The sequence below is a fragment of the Sorex araneus genome, chromosome 1 (genome assembly GCF_027595985.1).
Source record: "Sorex araneus isolate mSorAra2 chromosome 1, mSorAra2.pri, whole genome shotgun sequence".
NCBI lineage: Eukaryota > Metazoa > Chordata > Mammalia > Eulipotyphla > Soricidae > Sorex > Sorex araneus.
The window spans coordinates 70,400,891-70,420,184 of NC_073302.1; the positions used below are offsets into that span (position 1 = coordinate 70,400,891).

General features: G+C 44.2%; 1 protein-coding gene across 7 annotated transcripts in view; it reads right to left on the minus strand.

Moving 5' to 3' along the window:
- Positions 1-19,294, minus strand: part of SMARCA2 (SWI/SNF related, matrix associated, actin dependent regulator of chromatin, subfamily a, member 2) — a 204,379-nt gene that overhangs the window by 25,697 nt on the left and 159,388 nt on the right. For 6 of the 7 annotated variants that reach the window (XM_055124192.1, XM_055124193.1, XM_055124194.1 and 3 more), the window contains exons 28-29: positions 14,091-14,308; positions 3,931-3,984 (exon numbers count right to left, since the gene is read on the minus strand). In XM_055124192.1, the coding sequence (XP_054980167.1) occupies positions 3,931-3,984; positions 14,091-14,308 (272 nt within the window). The remainder of the gene's footprint in view (positions 1-3,930; positions 3,985-14,090; positions 14,309-19,294) is intronic. The other variant, XM_055124196.1, reaches the window with a different exon arrangement.

Consider the following 19,294-nt stretch of genomic DNA (forward strand, 5'->3'; position numbering starts at 1 on the left):
TCGGTCCTTTATCTGTGTGCTTATCCTTCAGCACACATTTTGACAAGCACTTATAGAACAGTTTTTGGTTTGGATTGATCAGTTATTACCTAAAGACTGCTTTTAGTATTTCCAGATGGGATTCCCTTCCCCCCTCTCAGAGAGAGGGGGGATTTATGCTGCCATTGGCTTGGAACGTGCTTCCAGGCCAGGACTGGGCAGGGAGTCTGAGGGAGGCTTCTCGGGAAGCAGCTGATGTTTGTGAACTGCTCACCTGCTCTCTGTGGGCACAGAGGACTGAGCATCATAAATAAGGACCAGGGAACCAGGAGTTCAAAGCGCCTATTTCAGAGAGACAGTACAGTGGGTAGAGCACTTGCCTTGCAATGTGGCCGACCCAGGGTTCGATCCCAGGAACCCCAGATTACCCACTCCCTCAGCTAACCAGGAGTAAGTCCCAAGCACCACTGGGTGTGGCCCCCAAACCAAAACAGTAACAATAAGTCTTTCAGCAGCTGCTTCTTGAAAGCAGCAGCAATTCCAAGAAGCAGCAGAAACGTATCGATATTTGTACTAGGGGTTAAGTAAAGTCCTAGGAACCACATTTCCAGAACCACTTTTTTTTTTTTTTTTTTTTTTTTTTTGCGTTTTGGGTCACACCTGGCAATGCACAGGGGTTACTCCTGGCTTTGCACTCAGGAATTACTCCTGGCGGTGCTCAGGGGACCATATGGGATGCTGGGGATCAAACCCGGGTCAGCTGCGTGCAAGGCAAAAACGCCCTACCTGCTGTGCTATGGCTCCAGCCCCAGAACCACTTCTAACTGGAACAAATGTCATGTCTGACCTCTTGATGAGCATTTCCCCAAGCATGCTCCCTGGAATACAAACTTAATGGATTTCTCAGCCTTGGAACAGGGAGTTTGTGCATCAGATGAGTTTGGAAGGCAGTAGGTTACCTAAAGTTCATTAAGCTGCTTTAGAGTAGGATTTCCCAGAGCCTCCGGCTGCATCAGGGTACTGAAAGAATATTTGGCCTAGAGTTTGAGGACTACAGGCTGGACGGACAGTGCCTGAGGCTCCTACTTTACTAGATTGTGACTGTCATCCCGTTGCTCATTGATTTGTTCGAGCGGGCACCAGTAACATCTCTCATTGAGAGACTTATTGTTACTGTTTTGGCATATCCAATACGCACAGGTAGCTTGCCAGGCTCTGCCGTGCGGGCTCCATACTCTCTCTTGGTAGCTTGCCGGGCTCTCCAAGAGATGCGGAGGAATCGATCGAACATGGGTCAGCTGCGTGAAAAGTGAACGCCCAACCGCTGTGCTGTTGCTACAGCCCAGATTGTGACTAAAGAAGATACATGATCATTCCTGATGCTGGTCCCAAAGTATCTGGTCCTGGGAATAAGTGAAGTCTCTTGCCCTACCTTATCAACCTTTCCTTCCTCAAAGCGTATCTACTTGGCTACACCACTATTTCATAGTCACATCTCTGTAATATAGTTGAAAGTTATTAAATGCAAAGGTGCTTGGGCCTGCGAGCTAGTCACAGCCGCCCTGTCCCTATTTAAAGAAATATAGAATGTCTGGTGCCAAGGTTGCTAAAAATAAATTCTGCCTAAAAGAGCTTCTTGGCTGGTCCTAGAGGAACAGTCAATGCTAACATAATCACAACATCATAGGGCTGTTAATAGTCAATGGTGAGATTGTCCCAAGAATGGAGCATTGACACACAGACACAGACATACAGACAAACCTTGGGAGAAAAAGACACATGGATACATACACATACAAACACACACCCCACCCACCTTATCATTCACCCACATTTTTTAAAATGGCACCATATTCACTCATGACTCAGTCCCGTCTGGTCATATTTGAATACTTCTCTGGTCTCCACACCCACCAGCAAGCCCCATGCTCTGTCCCTGTACCCAATGGCCTAGTCACATCACAGACTGAGGCTCTCCAAGAAGGTCCTGCTTTCCCACACCTCCACAGCTGCCTCCACGAGGCTCTTCAGCCTGGTCCACCCCTGCCTGCTCCCCATTCTACTTGGGGAAACTGCCACCCTGCCCACGAGCTAACCCAACACCTGCCCTTCCCATGCCCCCCACCCCATAGAGACCCGTTACTCGTCCCACAAGTTTGCACTCTTCCGCTAGCTGACTCTTTCCAACTCTGTCTTAGGACATTTCCATGGTATCCGTTCACCCCTCACCCCCACCCCATGGCCCCATTTTAGTCTTGCAGAAACAGACACAGAGAAAATGACCAGTGGTTCTGCACATGTGAAGGAAAGAGTCTGAGGAGGGAATTGAAAACCTGCTCCGGAGAAAGAACTTACTCAGCATCACGCAAACTCTATAAACTTGTGGTAACTCAGGCACCTGCAAAGACTCCAGAGCCCTGAGGGGAACACATGAAGACAGCGGTGGCAGGGTCCCCCAAAACTGTTCACAAGTGTCTCCAGTATAAACAAATTATCCAGGTTACTTATCTGGAGAAACATATTTATTCGGGTCCTCCTAACTATGTACGGACAGACTGTCTCCTCAACAGCCCACGCATGGCACCTTTTACAGTCATGATCAAGGGTCTGGAGTGAGAGCACAGCAGGTACGGAGCTTGCCTGACAAGCCACCAACATAAATTTGATCCCTGGCCACCACACCATCCCACATGGTCCCCCCACCCCTGCCCGGAGTGACCCTAAGCACAGAACAAGGAGTAAGCCCTGCGCACCACCGGATGTGGTCTAGAAACAAAATACTAAAATACTAATAAAGTGGTTGTTAATCTAATTTTCATGGTCACATGACCATTTTGAAGGAATGGGTGGCAGGTGGTGGGTGCTTGGCTGAGCCAGTGGCCTGCATCATGCCACTAAGACCATAAAGTCATTCTCAGTTCATTCTTTAAATTGCACTAACAAACAAGTCAGGGGTTACTGTTGCAGTCCCCCAAATCTGATTCCTGCCCAAGTTCAACAGCAAAACCAGATTCCACTTAACATCCTTCAATACCTACTAGGATTGTGTGTGTGTGTTTGTCCTCTAGGACTAATCACTGTTTACTGAGCACCAGCAGGAAATATCAAAAAAAGGAACTCCTGTGATGTCTCCACACAGGGCAAGAACAAATCCCTTTCACTTTTCATCTCTTTATATAGAGAAGAAAATGACTTGGTGGGCAGGATCGAGTCTGGAACGTAGGCTTCAAGGCCTCCCGGCCCCAGACTGGATGCTTCAATGATGGGGAAACTAAAAGAGTGCTACTGTGCCCCACGACAAAAGCTGTGCACAAAGTACAGGCTGACTGAACGGAGGAAACAAACGCTATTTCCAGTAGAGTTTACAAGTTCCCACCCTAGTGCCTCAAAAGCCCCCCCTTCCCTCGCAGTGAAGGGTCTATCATCTTGGACTAGCTCTAGGAGGAAAGCATCCCTGCTTGCCTCCTGACAGAAGGCAAGACACAGGAAGGTTACACAAAGTGGACACTGAGGTCTCCGGGGACGCACACCCTGACCCCAGCCCAGAGGGATAGGCTACCACTGGCTACCAGCTGCTCCACAATGCCAGGCTGCCATGCATGAGCCTGTGGCATCGTGTGCCAGGGAAGACCACAGCCCCGAAAATGTGCTCCATGATGCTTCTCAGCCCCCACAGCATGAAGTGAAGAGCCCCACAGGCTGGCCAGGGCTTCTCTCAGAACACACCCCAACCACGCCATACCTTCACACCCCAGCACAAACCACTGCCAAAGCCTCAAAAAGACACTGGAGAAGATCTGTCTCCACCCTGCCCCCCACTCCAAGTCAGGGGTGATCAGGAGGCTACAGCAGAAATTGGCTCCCCAGAGCTGACACTTGAGGAATCTGGCACATTCCGTGCACCGAGGATACCTGTGTTTTGAGACAAGGGGATACAAGACAGATCCTGACCTGTTTCCTTCTATTTCCAACTGAGAATTACTGGGCACCTTCTCCACGGTACACCTGTGGTAGAGTAGAAAGAAGACCGGAGTCAGAAGACCTGGGTAGCACCAGCCAGGTGGGCAGGCTCGAGTCTGGAACACAGGCTTCAAGGCCTCCTGGCTGCATCCTCCAAGGCCAGATGCCCCTGGGAAAGTCAGCTTGCTGCCCATTCTCCTCACCGCCCTGCCCTACTCTGCTTCTCTCACAGGACTGTGAGGAAGGTGATACAGGCTTAGTTGGGAACCTCTTTCTGAAGAACAGAATCCAGTTCTCCAGAAAAATGGGGGTGGGTGAATGAAGTTTCCTAACTTCTCTGGACTTTCCTGGTTTCTTCCACATGGGAAACGCCCACTCTGATGTGTGTGGTAGGCCCCACTCTTCTTCCACACACAGTCTGAGTGGGCTGCAGGGCACGTGTCAGGAATAGGAAGGCACCACCTTCCCACACCTGTGTTACGTGAGGGTGTGAGGGTGGCTGTTTTCGCCCCTGTGTGTTTCACTCCTGGTTTGCACAAAGAAGAGAATACTTACCTCAGAAATTTGTAGAAACCCAACAGGACAGAAACTGCACTTGGCAGCCAGGATCAAGAGAGGTTCCAGGCCCCCACAGCCCAGCTTGGTTTGTGAACACCCGCTAGACAGCTGGTCCTCCTTCCCAGACTCATCTTTCAAAGAACAGATTGCTGTGCTCATGATGTACAACTTGAAGCGACCACAGATCTTGTGTGGTCTGGGACACCCATGTGTGAGAGGGATCTAGAAATCATGCCCTGAGCCGAACGCAGAGTGAGAAGCAATAGGCAGGTTGGATAGGTCCAGAAAACTGGCACAACTTTCTCTTCCTAGCCATGAAGATGATGCCCCTTTGCAGACAAGGCCTATGGAATGTCCCTCCTCTCCTCAGAGGCACTGCCCCCTTGACCTCAGGTGAGGAGGGGGCACAGTAGAAGAGGAGGAGAGCAGGTTGTGTTTGAAATATGAAAACGGAGCGGGAATGCCTGAAATAGAAGGATTATAAGGCAGCGTAGGGAGGCAGGAGGATGGTGGAAAATGAAGTCGGGAGAGGCATAAGGGTCATTCCTGGGCAGGCAGGGTTAGCCTCATAAAGTTCTTAAATCACAGGATACCAGGACCACACCTGCATTTCAGAACAACAGAAGGTCCAGACCAGGTGTCAGGCATGTGTGTCACATGACCATTGCAGGTCAAGGGCCGAGGGAAGACAGGGGTTGAGGAGGCAGGTGGAGGTGTGTGTGGGGAGAAGGCTTTTTTGGGCGCATATTTAGAATAAGTCACGGAACTGGGAATGCTCTCACCATGAACATTAGGGACCCTGGGGCAATGATGCTATTAACCACCGGTCTACAGAAGCCAAAACGGACTGCATAGTCTTACAATGTGTGACTGTGAAGGAAGACAAACCTGGCAAGAGCTAATCAGGTCTGCCATGTTCTACACAGCCCACAGGAAAGCATCTGGAGAAAGATAGACATGCTCCCGTGATCTGAGACTAATGAAGATTACAGCTCACCGGGGAAGTGAGGCTCTGAACAAGCGAGGACCCAGAAGACTAATTTCAAGTGATTCCGATAAAGAGCATGTGGGGACATCACAGTACATCAGCAATTTGGTCAGCTGGAAAAGCAAAAAGCACACATACCTGCAGAACCCCCAAATAGCAGCAAACATGCCACAGTAAGTAATGGCATGGATTCAGTTACTACAGATCAATTGTTGCAAGGAGAGGACGAGCAGTCCACCTTGAAAAGAAAGCGCAGGATGACGAGCAACATGGGAAAATCCTTTGACAAGGCAGCGGCTTAAATGCACCACATATAAACTGTGTCGGAACAAGGACCAGTTTTTAGTTGGAGCCCAATTCACCTGGACAATACTTTGGCAATGTGTGGGCCTTCAAAATGGTACAGTAGCTTCACCCCAAAGGAAGGAAATGATACTTCTTGGATTATACAAGAGTTAAACCAAGGCACTGACATGTGCTGGGACACATCCTTGGAAAGATGCAATAATGACATGTTGGCTCAACTGTTAGACAAATAGGGTCAGCATGAGATCATTTTCTTGTTTATTTTTGTTGGTCACCCAGCGATGCTCAGGGGTTGCTGCACTCAGGAATCACTCCTGGTGGTACTCAGGGACAATATGGGATGCCAGGGATAGAACCCAGGTCGACTATATGCAAGGCAAATACCCCACAGCTATACTATCACTCTGGCCCCACAATGAAACCATTTTCTAAAAGTGACCATAAACACAGATTATGCCACTGCATCCTCATATAATGGGGACGCATAGGATTCCTTCCCTTGCCCAAATTCCCCATGCTGCTTCCTCTTCAGTAACACTCAGCAAGAGACTATAATTTCCACCTCATGACAAAGCTATGAGGGCAAACACTGGGACACTTTTACTCTCTAACCCTCCTTGGCAGGACAGGGGGATTGCAACCGCATATAGCAACTACGATAGCCAGGACAATGAACAATTTCAATGTGAGGAGCGTTAAAATCAGAACAAAGGGCTAGAGAGATAGTACAAGGGGTAAGGCATTTGCCATATACATGGCCAACCTGGATTTTAATCCTTGGCATGACAAATGGTTCCCCTGACTGAGCCCCTCCAGGAGTGACCCCGAAGCACAGCCCGGTGTGGCCTCTAAGCAAAAACAAACAAAAAATTTTAGAACAAGCAGAATCCTTCCACCATTCCTAAAGATAATATTAGTGCCTGGGAATCTAAGCAGTCAGAGACTTAAGTTCAGCCCCATGGGGAAGAAAGCAGAGCCTGAAGCACTTTCAGAAGGAAGGAGTTCTGCGGCCACCAGTGATACCCTCTCCTGAGCCCCACATCAGGTGGGAGTGTCCCGTTGTTGGGGGTAAGCCTGGTAGGTATCTCCAGCCTTCACATCTGCTGAAGATACCTACCTAGTTGTGTCTAACCTCACAGCTGGACCTGAAGTCCTGCCCTAGGAGAGCTGCAGAGCCAGCCCTCCAGGGATGCTACTGTATGGCCCTCACACAACTCTTGGAAAAAGGGGCTGACAATACCCTCCTCTATTCTGATGCCAGATCTCTTCAACTGGAGAACAATGTGGGGTCTTGAAAAACTGAGGTTAATAAATGTTCAACAGAAGGGGCTGGAGCAATAGCACAGTGGGTAGAGCGTTTGCCTTGCACGCGGCCAACCCGGGTTCGATTCCCAGCATCCCATATGGTCCCCTGAGCACCGCCAGGAGTAATCCCTGTGCATCGCCAGGAGTGACCCAAAAAAGCAAAAAAAAAAAGTTCAACAAAAGCTATTGATAGGAGAGCTGGTAGAAAAAGCATACCAAGACGCTTCCATGGAGTTCAGGTTGCCAACAAATACAGTGCTGAAAGAGCCTGTAGGTTGATTCTGCTGGTAACATTTAGGAGTCACTGAGAACAGAAAGGGAATCAAAAGGCTGGAGGAAAGCAAATCTCCAAACTTCAAAAGTGAGGGGCTAGAAAGAGAATGCTGACCTGGGTTCAATACCCAGCATCGCATAAGGTCCTCTGAGCACAGCCAGGAGTGAATACTGGCACAGAAGCAGGAGTAAACCCTAAGCACTGCTGGGTGTGGCCCCCAAACCAAAAGCAAACAAAAATGAGAAAACCTGAGACTGCTATACTGGATGGGGACCCTTAGTGAAAATTTAGAAGAAATTATTCAGATGTCATGGGGCTATTTAGAGATGATAAATAACATCATTAAGTAGCAGTAGGGGTTCTCTTAAAAAGAGCCATGGAAGCTAACCTCATTTCATTTTTTCAGCAGGGTTTCTATGTAGATAGATTGAAAAGGACATAAGCATGGTACCTCTTTAGTGTTATCCTTTTTCTATGACCTTGCAAAAGGATAAATAAATGTGATAGTATGATATCCTGGGTGAGTTCACAGGTGATAAATCAACTTTAAGGATTATTGGCTAATGGATTCGCAGCAGGTACATGTTATAGATACCTGTCGTCTGCTCTTCTGAAGTTTCTCAGCAATAGCTTTGGTAAATTTTTGGAGGACAGAAATTTAGCATGATGGTGCCAGAGTGATAGTACAGTGGGTAGGTTGTTTGTCTTACATGCGGCTGACCCGGGTTTAATCCCAGGCATCATATGGTCCCCCAAACACCACCAGGAGTGCAGAGCCAGGAGTAACTCCCGAGCATCGACAGGTGTGACCCAAAAAGTCAAAAAAAAAAAAAAAAAAGGAAAGGAAGACATTTAGCAAGACAGGTAAAGATGATTTTTTTTTGGTGGGGGGGTGCTTTTGGGGTCACACCTGAAGATGCTCAGGGGCTTCTCCTGGCTCTGCACCCCGGAATAACTCCTGGAAGTACTCAGGGGACCACATGAGATGCCAGGGATTGAACCTCGGTCAGCCATGTGCAAGGCAAATGCCCTACCTGTTATACTATCGCTTTGACCCTAAAGATGATTTTAAAGGGCATAAAACCCCAACATTACTCAACAGACCAAAATAATGGGGCAAAAATCTGTAAAATGAAACTTACTGATAAGAATAAAATTAGTTAGATATGACATTAAAAAAACACATAGTTGAAGGCTAATCTTGGCAGCATTTATGTAAAAAAGAGCAATGTGAATATTTGGGAGAGTAAGAATTTATGATGATTCACAAGTCAACATGGGTTAACTCTACTCAGGGTTAAGTCTAGAGAAGGTCTGAGAATACTCTTGAGCTGTGTTGCATTAAATTCTGGTGTATGTACAGAATACAGGAACTAACTGCTCTGCAATTAGCTGTCCGAGCACCATCCTGAGTGCTCAGCTTCACAGGCAATGTGAAGGGGATGTGCTGATGGAGGGGAACCACAATGGGTGATAGAAGCCTAGGGATCACTCGGACAGCAAAATGAGTTGTTTGCACCTGAAAGAGAATGTTCTGTGGTGGCTATGTTTGCAAATAATTGAAAGAACATTTCCTGCAATGAGAACAGATCTTCTTATCTGAAGGCACAAGTTGAACAAATAACTAAAAGACAAAGGCTGAGTCCATTTTAATACAGGAAATGACACTGAGTTTAGGCTGTTCTTCACTGTCATGAACTGCATCCCTCAGAGTGAGCTAGCACAGGGGATTCTGCCTGTGCAAAGGTTGAATGGTGATCAGTCGGAGTTGGTGCAGGGGAATATTTGGACAGGTGAGCTAACCTGCCTTGCAAGATTAATCATCCTCTAGAAATCTCTTTTCTTCACCCAAGAAGCTACAATCCATATCTTTAGACTTAAAACTGCTCCAGCAAAGGATCAGAGAGATAGTAGAGTGGGCAGGGAGTGTGCCTTGTACACTGCAGACCTGGTACCTGAGCCCCACCAAGGGTGATCCCTGAGTGCCACCAGCTGTGGCCCAACAACAAATAAACTTTTTTCAAAAATGGGCTAGAGAGATGGTGTAGTGGGTAAGGCACTTGCCTAGTTTGAGGCTGACCCGGGTTTGACCTCAGGTACTACATACTGTCCACTAGGTCTTCCAAGAGTGATTCCTGAGCACAGAGGCAGGAATAAGCCCTAAGCACATCCAGTGTCATTCCCAAACCAAACAAAAATTGCTTCATCAAATTCTACTTTTCACCTCTTTCTGAAAATGTCTTATTCCAGGGGCAATTTAAAAGAAATCTGTTTTCAGAGAAATAGAGTCTTAGGTTAAATGTTATATGAATGGAGAGTCTGATTTAAAAAGACTGGGCTGGGGCTAAGGCCCAGAGGTAAAAGACTTGCCTTGCATGTGGAAGGCTCGGAGTTTGATTCCTAGCACCACCAAAAAGTCTCTCAAAATGAAATAATAGTAAAAGTAAAAAGGCCAGAAAACTAGTATGGCAGGAAAGGCTCATGTCTTATATGAAGCCCAGCCCTGCCTGTGCTCCAATAAAGAATATGAAAAAAAATAATAAAAAGACTTCTTTGTAAGTAGAAAATAAAGTATGCTTAACACTTTCAAGATAAGTCTTTTTTCCACAAATTGAACTTTTCTCTTCATGGAAATAAAATGGCCAGAAGAGGAAGTAAGTAGAGGACCAGCAGTGTTTACAGTGGGATAATTCTATACTCATGAATCATTCAAAATTATTCACTTTTTAGAGTTCAGTTTTTAAAAGTATCCTCCCTTTAAAAAATAAATAAATAAAAAGAGGCCAGATAGTGAAAACAAAGACAATATATGTTTACATTTTTCAGGGCCAGAACAATAATACAATGGGTAGGGCATTTACTTTGTATGTAGCTGACCTGGGTTCGATCCCTGGCACCTCACATGTTTCCCCAAGCCCATCAGGAGTGATTCCTGAGTGTAATGCCCAGGAGAAAGCCCTGAGCACTGACAGGTATGACCCAAACCCCCCTACCCCATTTTTTTTTCTAGGTATTTTTGAAAACATATAGGTCCATCCATTCCATAATGATGTAAGACTCTGATAAAACTGTCTTGAAAGCTAATTAATTCTTCGATATCAGTTAAATATAGATGGCAGTTCTTATAATACACTGCTAATCTGTATGACTGTCAGAGCCCTAACATTTGACTAAGGGAGGGGAGGAAGGTTAGTACAGGTGGCATTTTTCTCACAGGTAGGTTGAGTTACTATATTAGTAGCTGACTTGAATGGTGCAGAAACCTCACCATACTAAGAGATACATTTCCCCACAGCATCTTCTGAATCCAACCAAAAATATGACAGCATATCTAATTAAGGCCCTCCTGATTTGAGTGCCTCCTACTTGAGCACCACGTTTGGTAAAAGGAATTTAAAAAATATATAGATAGCAGAAGTTTCTTATTCTAGCAAATTACCAACATGAAATATACATGAAAAAAATGCAGCAGTGGGGAACTGAGTACATACATATTCCCCATGACCTAGCTAAATGTGGGAGCTAACAGGACAAACCTTATGAAGGTGCTTTTTAAGGAAAAGTTAAATAAAGCCAAAGAAAGGGAAAGAATTACTCAATGTCTGCATGCTAAAATATTTAAAGATCTCTTCTCTACAGTACAACTAGAGACATGCTTAATAATCAGCCAGCAAAAATGCATTTTCTGCTTTTGAAAATAAAAAAGATGGAAATCATATCAGCAAGGATACTTTCTAGTGCTCAGAGCTCTAGCCTCCCACCTGATTAGCTATAAATAGTCTGAAAGGCTGATTATTAATAATTAAACTGCTCGGGGAGTTAGGATTGTACTAACTCATCAAATCCTCATAAAGCCTCTAGAGAGGCAGGAACGGCAATTACTCCATTTTGTGGATGAGGAAATTGAGGCTGGGGAGGGTTGAGTAAATAGCCCCAATGACCCACAGGTAGTAAATGATGCAGTTTGGATTCAAATGCAGGTAGTGGCAAATCACGATAAGGGCTGGTGTCTTCCTCCTCCTGAGCTTTGCTTAGCTGGGGTTTAAAAGGTCTAACTTCATGTTACTCTGCACTTTGAGGTGGCTGCTAGGCATGTGGTCAGCCGGAGCTGGGGGAGCCAGGCAGTCCAAACTCCAAGCGCCGCGGAGCCAGCAGGAAATAAGAATGAGAGCAGTGGGCCAAGAGTGGAAATCAGCGTGATGATAAACGGCCACTGACACTCTGCAGGGAGACAGCCAAGGTGTGGGACCCGAGCAAACAGGGGCCATTGTGTCTGCACCCCTGCTGCATATGCCCTGCAGGAAAGTGGGTGCGTCCAAAGCAGCCAGAGTTTAGTTTTTTTTTTTTAAGGGGGGAGGAAGGGGGCTCAGGAAACAGACACCTTTAGTTTTATCAGAAATCGCCCCAGTTTTTTGTATTTGCCTTTTCTAAACAACAAAAAACACAGAAGAGCAGTTTGCTGGCAATACGCGGTCCACCAGCTGGGAATCAAAGGTCTCGCTTCTAAACCAGATTTTGCCAGCTCCGCTCAGAGGCACCAGCAGCCCAGGGCTCACTCGGCAGGTAATAAACAAAATGCCTGTCAAATATCAAGGCACACCTGCTCAAAGAAACGCACATTTCATTCTCCCGAGACAAAGGCCAAAAGCAAGTTAAGACACACAGGGACACTTGACTTGTTTTTCCTTACACGGTGGGGGGGAGTGGGGGGAATGAATGACACAGATAACATAAGGTGCAATTGTCCAAGCAGGACATGGTTCATGCCGAGGGTATATCTAATGAGCAGAGCCTAGGGGCTGGGTCAGAAACTTGACCAAGTTTCTGGCTTCTTGGCTTATGAGGAAGTTTGATTGTTTGGGGCAGAGGAGGGCCCCATGGCCAAATTTCCCTTCCTGGACGCCCCTGTGTCAATGAACAGATTGTCCAAACCTGATATAAAGGAACTATGCTTTCTGGTCTCTTCTAAATTCCTTTGTAGTGGAGACACATGGGACTGACAATGAACTACAAGGGTTAAGGCATTTGTCTTACACATAGCTGACGGGCATTGCACAGGGTCTTCCTGGTCCTGCCAGGAGTGATCCCTGAGCACAAGAGCCAAGAGTAACTGAAATATCTGGGTGTGGCCCAACCCCCTCCCAAATGCTCCCCATAATAGAGATGCATTAAAAAACAAAAGGAAAATAGTAGAAACCGGAAGCAAAGAACCCAAGAGAGTGGCAGGTAAAGAGGCACAAGACATCCCTACCCTTTACAAGGTATTTCCGCCCATCACTTTCCTTTCAACATTTCTGAAGGTGCTTTAGACAAATAACAGAGATAAGACAATAAAATCTCTTGATCTAACATTTCCTTCCTTTTATACCACTTAATCTTTATACTGAGGTTTCCTTCCTGGTATAAAAGAGGCACCAAAGTTACAATAAAAAACAAAACTCACACCAGGCCCGAAAGGCAGCTCAATGGGGTGAGCACATGCTCTGCATGTAGGAGGCCTGGGTCCCCGGGTGCCACATGATTCCTCAAGCATTGCCAGAGAAACTCTCAAGTATTGAGGCCAGAGTAGCCTCTGCCACTGGAAAAAAAAAAACAGATAAAGAAAACTAAAACCACAACTTAGTTGTCGGAGCCCAACAGTTCCAGGTATACAGGGTAACACAAAAGTCAACAGGTTTGGGTAACTGAAAACAGACAACTAATAGTACCATCATGCAATTGAGAGAAATAAGATGGTGGTGATGGTTCCTATTAGTTCAAATGCAGTGGGATGAGATCTTATTAAAACTGCATCGCAGTAATTATCAAGAGCAAACCAAATAAATGAATTAACCAAAATGTAGCTGAACTCATTTACAGGGCTGGCCAACACCCTTGAACAGTTTTGCCTTAGTTCTCAATTGTTCACTGCTTGAAATGGGTATGAATCCAGCACAGATTTTTCAAAGTTCACCTTCAAAAGTTCCACACAAAATAAAAAAAAAAAAAAAGAGTTTAAATTTGCCGTAATACTTCTGTGTAGTTTAATTAGAAAGTAGGGAATGGGGCCAGAGAAAATACAATGGGTAGGGCTTTTGCCTTGCATGCAGCTGACCCACGTTCAATTTCCGGCACCCCTTTATGGTTCTCAAGTCCCGGAGCTGGACCCCTGAACAGATCAAGGAATAACTCCTGAACACCACTGGGTGTCGCCCAACAAAACAAAACAAAGCAAAACAACGACAAAAGAGAGTAGGGAATGGCTCAAACAAGTACTCAGAACTCAAGTGTACTGGTAGAAAAGAAGGAAAAAAGTAATTTTTTAGAAGAGTCTTCATATGACATAATTACCTTAAATATTCTAGGCTTCTTTTTCCTTTCTACCATTCAACCTTCCAAAATAATTTTATTTCATCATTCTAGTCCTTACTTCATAAATGATAGTTTCGCAGAGGTCCTTAAGAATCTTTTTACAGTTTACTGTATTTTTAAACAAATGTTTAAAATCTAGATTTTCATTTCCAAAAAAAAACTTAACTAATGGATGGTAAAACATCACACAAAACAGCAATTCCAGTCATTCTGAACATGGTCCAAGGTTACGGATAGCTTTGGAGCGAGAGCCCTGAACACAAAGTAGAAAGAACCTTAGCCCCAGTTAAACCTTAATCAATCCTGCTCTTCAGGTTATCCCACCTCTCTCTGGAAGTGCGGATCCAGGTGAAGGAAGGGGGCACTCACCTGTCCTTGTAGTTTATCACAGTATCGATGATGGCGTTCATCTGCTTTGTCAGTTTAGGGGGATTTGGCGATAGTTTCTCAGCTGGAGGGCGGCCTCTTCTCTTTTTAGCCTTTTCCACATCTTCCTTCGCGGGATCTTTTTCCACATTTCTTCGTCTTTTTCGCTTCTTAAGCCGCACTTCCTCCTCCATTTCTTCCAAATTGCCGTCTTCAATGGCCTGTGAATGAGGGGTGGGGTGAGGGGTGGTAGAAAAAGTCAAGACAATTACCAAGACAAAAAAATTTAACAGTTTGGCTAATTAGAATAAGGTGAAACTCACACACAAAAAAATAAATGAAAACTTCACAGTAATCAGTGGTATTGGAAGAAAAAGGGAAGACCACCATGTTGGATAAATGCATCTTTAACCCAATTCTACTTCACAAGCAAAATACATTGAAGGCCCCAAAACGAGAATAGGAAAGACAAGCATTAAAAGATACATGACATTTACGTGTTTTGAGATAATTGAATCCAAATGAAATTTTAGCTCAGTATAAGAAAAAGACCTTAACTGTCTCATACTTTAAGCAGGGGGATGGTAAACCACCACCACCCCCAAAAATGGGTGGGCAAAGAAAAAATTTCCTTAAGAACACATCCTTACAATCATATAAGCTTTGACCTTTTCTTCTTTAAGATTTTACATCAGTTTATTCGTGATTCACAACATAAATCAAAATTCCTTCCAGTTCTTGTTCTAACGTAGCAATTAGTAAACAAGGAAACGGGGAAGTACAAAGCCACATTCCTCGGTAAACGCACTTAAATCATCCGATAAAGAACACACACACTCACAAACAACAAACACTTTTTTCCAATTACCTGCAAACGCTTGCTTTAAACCAGAGCCAGCAGCACTAATGCAGAGAGATAATAAAATAGCTATAAAAACAACCAGGTATGAAAGAAACCTGTTCATAAATGGCTAAAAGATCCATGTGACAGACCAGAAGTTTAAACTTTTTTTTCCTGGTATCTCGAAACTTACCAAAAAATAAAGAGAGAAAAAAAAAACTGCCAAGAAAATATTAAACAGATAAAAGAAAATTGGACCGTGGAAAAGAAAAAAAAATTTAAACCTTTAAATTACATTTCAAGATTGCTTTCTCACACAAAATAACTGATGTTGTTATTTGTTCCTCCTGCCTTTCAATATTGCCTCCAGTATGCAAATGCTAATCAATCCTTTCTCGTAGCTGAAAGAGCTCTAATCATAAGGCAATTACCTTCATTTCTCCACAGCACCAAACATGGCTAATATTTATGATCATGTGAGTATAACAATCAATATAAAGAGTGATTACAGCTCAGACATAATTTCTTTCACTTGTGTACAATGCCTCCTGAAAAAGAAAGGTTTTGCGAAGAAAACCTGGTGCAGAACACAAAACAACCTGGCATGTTAAAAATGCCAGTGGGATCTTTAAAAATTATGTTTTCTATGCATCTTTCAATGTGCAAACCCACAGAAGCAACATGCACACAGACAGAATCCGAAGGGATAGTCTGAGCCTAGGCCTTAATAATCAAAAGACAATTTCCATCACGATCCTGGAGTGTTCAGATAACCAACTATGAAGGAGGCGAGATCTGATGAGTTATAAGGAAAAAAGCAAAAAAAGCAGCTCCACATTATTTCATTAATATTCATTTGCCTAAAAGCAGGACACCCACTATCCAGCTAAACACACTGCAGTTAAGCGAAGATGAAGAAAAAAGGAAATTGTCCCGCAAATCTTGGAGGCTGAACATGCTAATAATAAATACAGCATGCAAGGCTGTCAACAGTTAATGGTATTGCTCTCCTCAAGCACCCAGCTGCACACAGAAATACGGAGAACACCGGCTTTTGATGTGTTACACACCTACACATGCCTGGGATGTAGTTCTACTGAATCTTCAAGACGGCAACGAAAAAGGATATTTACCTTACCACTATCAGCAGGCCGGCTATCGGAAATCACAGTTAGTGGGGATAAAATTAACAAGCCAGCAAAGCAGCGAGCTGCTAGTCTCTTCATCAGCTGATCAGGAAAAAAAAGAGAGCTGGGGAAAGGCTATGTTTTCATATACAAGTAATTTTATTTTACTGAAAATTTAATACTGAAAGGATTGTGGATACTCAAATCTGCTGTTTCATTCTACCTACTACAAGGCCCGAAGCCTTCCTCCTTCAGCCTGTTTTAATATTGACAACTACTTATCATATTTTTTCCCCCCTTATTATTCCAGGCAGCAGAATTAGAGATTTGAGCTCAGGTGGTTTCTGATTCTAACTCGCCTTTTAACAATTCAGTAAATAAGAAAACAGATTCATATTCAAATTTATTTTATAGAATTTTAAAAAGGTATGCTTTTATTATTTTCTTTAAAGCCTTATTTTAGTGCTTTAAAAAAAAAACAGGCTGCACGGTTTTGGAGCAGCCTTAGATGATTTTTTTAATAAAAGAATTCTTTGCATTAAATGCATGTTAAGTAAAAGCAATGTGCATATTCTCAAGTTCAAATATTTAATACAATATGTTATTCTTCTCTTTAAAGAAAACCCCCGAGCAACTGTGACACTTCACTTTCAGTTTCACGCTGTAAAATTTTTCTTTGTTTTTCTTTTCAGTGGGATAAATGAAGAGAGGGAAGTTGTGAAAAAGGATATTTCTACTCTTACAACCCCCTTCATTCTTCCCGACCCCCACTCTAAATTTCTTAGAGAAAAATAAAAGGAACAAAGCATAAACTCGTGTGATATTTGGTCTTAAATCTCTAAATCTGGAAGTAGCTAAGAAGCAAACCAAATTGCAAAAAGAACTCGTGAAACAATTTTTATTACAATTGCTAATTCAAGCAAATTCCTATTAAATTTAGTTTGGGGAATCAAAGGAAACACACAAAGTACTGACCATTATTCCCCTTAAATTAAGGTTTTATGCAGGAATGCAGAGAGCTACAAAACATTTTCCCTCCTCCCCAAAGACCCCAACACATCCATATGCAGTTCTTTATGTTCAGGGATTTCTAAGGATCTTTTTCTAATGGAAATCAACTCACTAAATATTTCCCAGTGCAGTTTGCACATAAAAAGTGGAGTAAGATTACTCCTATATGTAAGTAAAAATTAGTCATGGACATTTAAAACTTCTTTTATTTAAAAAAATTATTTATTAAACTGGCTTAACTGACTCAACTCAGTGCTAGAGGGGGGGGCACAAAAAAACTTGCTACACAATGCTAAAGTACTACCCCCGAAAAATTCCCTTCCAAACCTTTTACCAGCACAATAATGAAATAAATCACAGAAGCAAACCCCCAGTTTCCGACTGGTGACGTGTTGCGCAAGAGTGCGAGCCCTAATTCAACATACAGACGGCTCCCATGCTGAATTGCCTCTAGATTTAATGAAGTGAATAGGAAGGAAGTCGGGGGGGAAAAAAAGTGTACAAATAAGAAATTAACACTTTCCTTTCCTACCCAAACGGTGCGATACAACTACAGCGAAGTTTGGTGAGGCACTTCTTTCCTTAAAGGCACACGGCACTCTTTTGGCTCCGGATGTCACTAAAAAAACCCTTTTGGTGATTAAAAATCCCCAGCCAAGTTAAAACAGCTAAGCATATTTCAGCTGCATTTTTTCCTCAATGGAGCTGGGAATTACGCCTTTCTCCACTGGATGGCAACCTTTCTCCCCCCCTTCTTTTTCTTTCTTTTGGAAAAAAAAAATTTTTTTTTTAAGAATATATTTTCATGACAACTGGCTGTGCAAAAAAAAAAAAGAAATACAGACTGGCTCCTTCTTCAATTTGCTCTTAAGAAAGCAGCATGCAGGTTCTGAACAAAATGCAGGAGACGAACGTGCAGGATTTGCCGGATTTTTACAGGAAACACTTTGCATCTTGCAAAGCACATGGCAGACCCAGGAATCAGCCACACGTGGGTCCGGTTCTGTCCCTCTCTGTCATCCTGACATATACTACGTCTTTTAATGAAACACGGGCACAGTCCAGAAAGTCGGCATTATATCCTTGTTCTTCTCTGCCCGCAGTGTAATGAGGTGGTATTATACATGACTTCACGATTCCACGCAGCCGACCAATCCATGACTATGAATAGGTAAACAGGGACAAGCAAACAAAAAGCCACAAGCCAACTCCGGGGCATTGTTTCAATGGGGCTGCCTTTTCCACCTCAGCATCCCTGAGTCCTCAGAGCGGTGTGGCACAGCCCTCGCGGTGGAACAGACCATTTTAGGAAAGCACCGAAAAAGGTGCAATTTGAAAGCCGTCTTCCACAATACAGGGGCAATGTCTTGGGTAAGAACTGGGAAATTCCATATGCTTCTACTTAAACGCATATTCAGAGAGTGCATTTCTGTCGGCTGACATTTTCTTTGGGGGCGGGGGTTGGTCCTCCTTCCTCAGGGACTCTGGATTAAATTCCAAAAGAGAACCTTCAGACGCTGCTGCGGTTGGGGGTGGGGCTAGCATTAAAGACTAGGAGTTGAGACATTTATCTGTGGGGCCAGAGAAAGTACTGGAGAAAAGCCCCTGGACTTGCAAGCCCAGACCCTGGCCTGACTTCAGCGCCCCCAGGCCCCTGAGAATGGCCAGGAGTCATCCCAGAGCACAGAGCCACCAGGAGTAAGCCCTGAGCACTGCAACTTGTGCCCCTATTCCAAAACTCGTGTGTGTGTGTGTGTGTGTGTGTGTGTGTGTGTGTGTGTGTGTTAATAACTGCGTGTCTGTACTGGTGCTTTAAGGAGACCCAGACACAATACATCAGACATGACGACAGTACTGGAGTACTGGGGAGGCTCTGAAATTGCTGAGCATCTGGAGTAGGTAATACAGATAAATAACAATCCCCCCCCTAAAAAAAAAAACTCTCTAACCACAACAACAAAAGTGAAAAAATACTGGGGGGTGGTGCTAGGCAGGGAACACAGGTCCTCACACATGCAAGGCAAGCGCTCTACCACTGAACCACATCACTGGCCCTCAGATGTGGAACTTCTTAACATTTTTATTTAATTTTATTGTTTGGGGGGCTATACCTAGCCATGCTCAGGACTTAGTCCTGATCTGTGTTCAGGGATCATTTCTGGAGGGCTCAGGAGACCATATATGCGGCTGGGGATCAACTCCAGGTGTGTTTAGTACAAGGCAAAGCA